The 2,750-nt window shown below is 45.5% G+C and overlaps 1 protein-coding gene across 1 annotated transcript; it reads left to right on the top strand.

Annotated features, from left to right (window-relative positions):
• Positions 1-344: 344 nt before the first annotated feature.
• LOC106011598 lies at positions 345-2,743 on the top strand (the record flags this gene model as incomplete). Its single annotated transcript, XM_013081781.2, is given in 2 exon segments — positions 345-390; positions 1,402-2,743. Coding segments are annotated over 2 exon segments (153 nt in total), but the record flags the coding sequence as incomplete, so codon positions are not given.
• Between the last annotated feature and the right edge of the window lie 7 nt (positions 2,744-2,750).

Below are 2,750 nucleotides of genomic sequence, written 5' to 3'. Positions count from 1 at the left end.
GGATGGATGGATGGATGCATGGATAGATGGATGGATGGGGGGATGGGTGGATGGGTGGATGGATGGATGGATGGATGGGTGGGTGGATGGATGGACGAATATATGGATGGATGGATGTATAGATGGTCAATGAATGGATGGATGGATACTGAGTCTGCCCGAAGTTCAATAATGATTCTATTGTTTATGTACATATACATGTAATTTGTAATAGATTTTCTACGCACAAACTGTATGCTTGTTATATTGAGGACTGAATATTACAGTTGGGAAATTATAACAATTCCAAACCTCGCGGGCAATGATTCACTTTCTAACTAATCTATTTCATCTTGATTGTGCAGGACAACCGTAAAGAAACAGCCTTCATATTCCAGAAAGACCAGTCAGGTAATCTTGCTACTTTCTTTTTGTCAATTCTGACACTTTAAAGAAAGACTTCATCACATCTGAGGTACGTGTGGTAGCCGTGCTCGGCGTTACAGTGGAACCTGCTCCAACGACCACCTGTACGAGACAATCATCTGTCCAAGACAATCATCTGTCCACGACAATCACCTGTGCAAGTCAATCACCTGTACAAACGGCCACCTGTATAATACAACCATCTGTACAATCGACCACCTGTCCCAGACAATCCCCTGTACAAGACGATCCCCTGTACAAGTGCTTTATCACACTGACACGGCCCAAGAGGAACACTTTTACTCCTCGACTGTAGCTGGGGCTGGTCAACTTAGACAGATTGCAGTATGGTTCTTTTTGTTGGGCTTTTGGGTTTGGGGTTTTGGGGTTTGAGGTTTGGGGTTTTGGGGTTTGGGGTTTTGGGGTTGAGGGTTTCCTGTTTAGGGGTTTTCGGACTAAAAAGCTGACTTAGCACTAAGCAAAACGTATAAATTTAGTCTTTGTTATCTTGAAAGCGATATATACTTGCACCATCCGCAACCTCCCCCCCCCCTAAAAAGACTACAACCAAAGAAACACTTCTGAAAGGGAAAGTTAGCTCAAGTCACATCAGGGTTCCAACTCAAAACTGTACGTCGGTCAGCCCTTTGAATTTAAGAAAGGAATATCGTAACGGGTGATTCTGTAACTTGTGCTGTTGACTCTTTTTGTCGTTTTATCTTGAACCATGTTATAGAAATAGCTGTTGCTTAAGTTAAACGTTGGCTGGAGGTGCACGCCATCGCTATACTTCTACACTGTGCCAGCTACTTCGGGCTGGGTTTTATTTCCATAAGATATTCAGATTCCAACAACATGGTTCGGTCGGTTGGGGAAAGGTAGAGAGATGCCAAAAAATAAATTAGGAGGGGGAAAAAAGGGGTGGGGTGGAGTTGGAGAATGGATAAACTGTTTAAACGTCACATTCTAAACGTTACAACCTTTGACCTTTCCCAGAGAGGAACAAGAACCGGCCACTGAATCCTCCACGGTACAGACCTCCCTATTACAACCGGAAGAGATGGGGAAATGACGTCACACGAAAACCGCCGACGTCACAGTGAGAGGGCCGGGTAGCCAGCAGAACAACACAATAGACTAACTATCGGGGGGCGCCATCTGGCGTGGTTAATTAAAGCAGCGCCATCTTGAAAGTGTTCGTGGTCATCTGCTCTTGGCCTTGGGAGCTGGTGATTTTGGGGGTTAAGATTTTTTTTTCTCCATAGGGTTTGTCTCAGACGACAAGAAGACCCCAGGATGTTAGGTAAGAGAGCTGATAGGATAGGTGGGAAGCTGTGTGCTTTGTCGTGCCCGAGAGTGTGTGTGACGTGTATACAGGAAGAATAATGTATGGATGAGTATACACGATGAATAATGTATGTATGTGTAAGTTTGCCAGGCCGAAGGGCTAGAATTCAAGTGGCCACTGGATCGGAAATGTAAGTGTGTAAGTGCGTACGTTGTGGAAAAGGGTAAGAGACAGAAAGGCGAGAGTATATTACATATGGGCCTCTTTGTCTTGCGAGTCACTACGTGTTTGTTCAACTGCCTGCCCCTATCGTTATGATGTGTCCAGAGGTATGAGCGGAAGTGCGCGGACAGACCGCCAAAAGCACCGGAACTGACGCGGAAACATGACGGGAGAAGTTGTACAAAGACAGACGGCAGGAAGAGCCTACTAAACAGGCTATGTCAAGACCAAAAACCTCATTACAAAACTCATCTCAGGTCAGAAGGTCTCAGCGCGGGTGCATCAACTCAACACTGTCTCGGCCCCTGTGACTGTCTGGGTATGTACAGGACTGGCATAGAGCAGGAGGACTGGACATCTTACCTCTGAGGGACCGTGCTGTCTTGTAACTGTGACTGTGAGCTCCTTACCCCTGAGGGACCGTGCACTCTTGTAACTGTGAGTGTGAGCTCCTGTCATATCATTGAGGAGCATTTGCATGGTTGGATGATGCGCGCATTCATGATATTATTACGATCTCCAAAGCCACTCTAAAATGTCAGTGTGGTTTCCCATCTATTTGATTTTCTCACCGGTCTTGTGTGTAAACATCGCCAACACCATATGCATTCAGTGGGACTTTAAAGATTTGTCGCGAACTTTCCTTCTCTCCATTTCACACGTAGATGAATAACGGAACAACTGCTGTTCTGCTTATACGGCATGAAACAAAACAATTCTTTTATTGAAGTGCAAGGGAGATTTCAAGTTACAATATCCTGATGTGGTTGCTCAGGGAAAGCTGGGTTTTAGAGAGAGGCGTGTGTGTGTGTGTGTGTGTGTGTGTGTGTGTGTG

Source organism: Aplysia californica, unplaced genomic scaffold, assembly GCF_000002075.1.
Source record: "Aplysia californica isolate F4 #8 unplaced genomic scaffold, AplCal3.0 scaffold00007, whole genome shotgun sequence".
Lineage (NCBI taxonomy): Eukaryota > Metazoa > Mollusca > Gastropoda > Aplysiida > Aplysiidae > Aplysia > Aplysia californica.
This window is presented reverse-complemented; position numbering and strand designations above follow the sequence as displayed.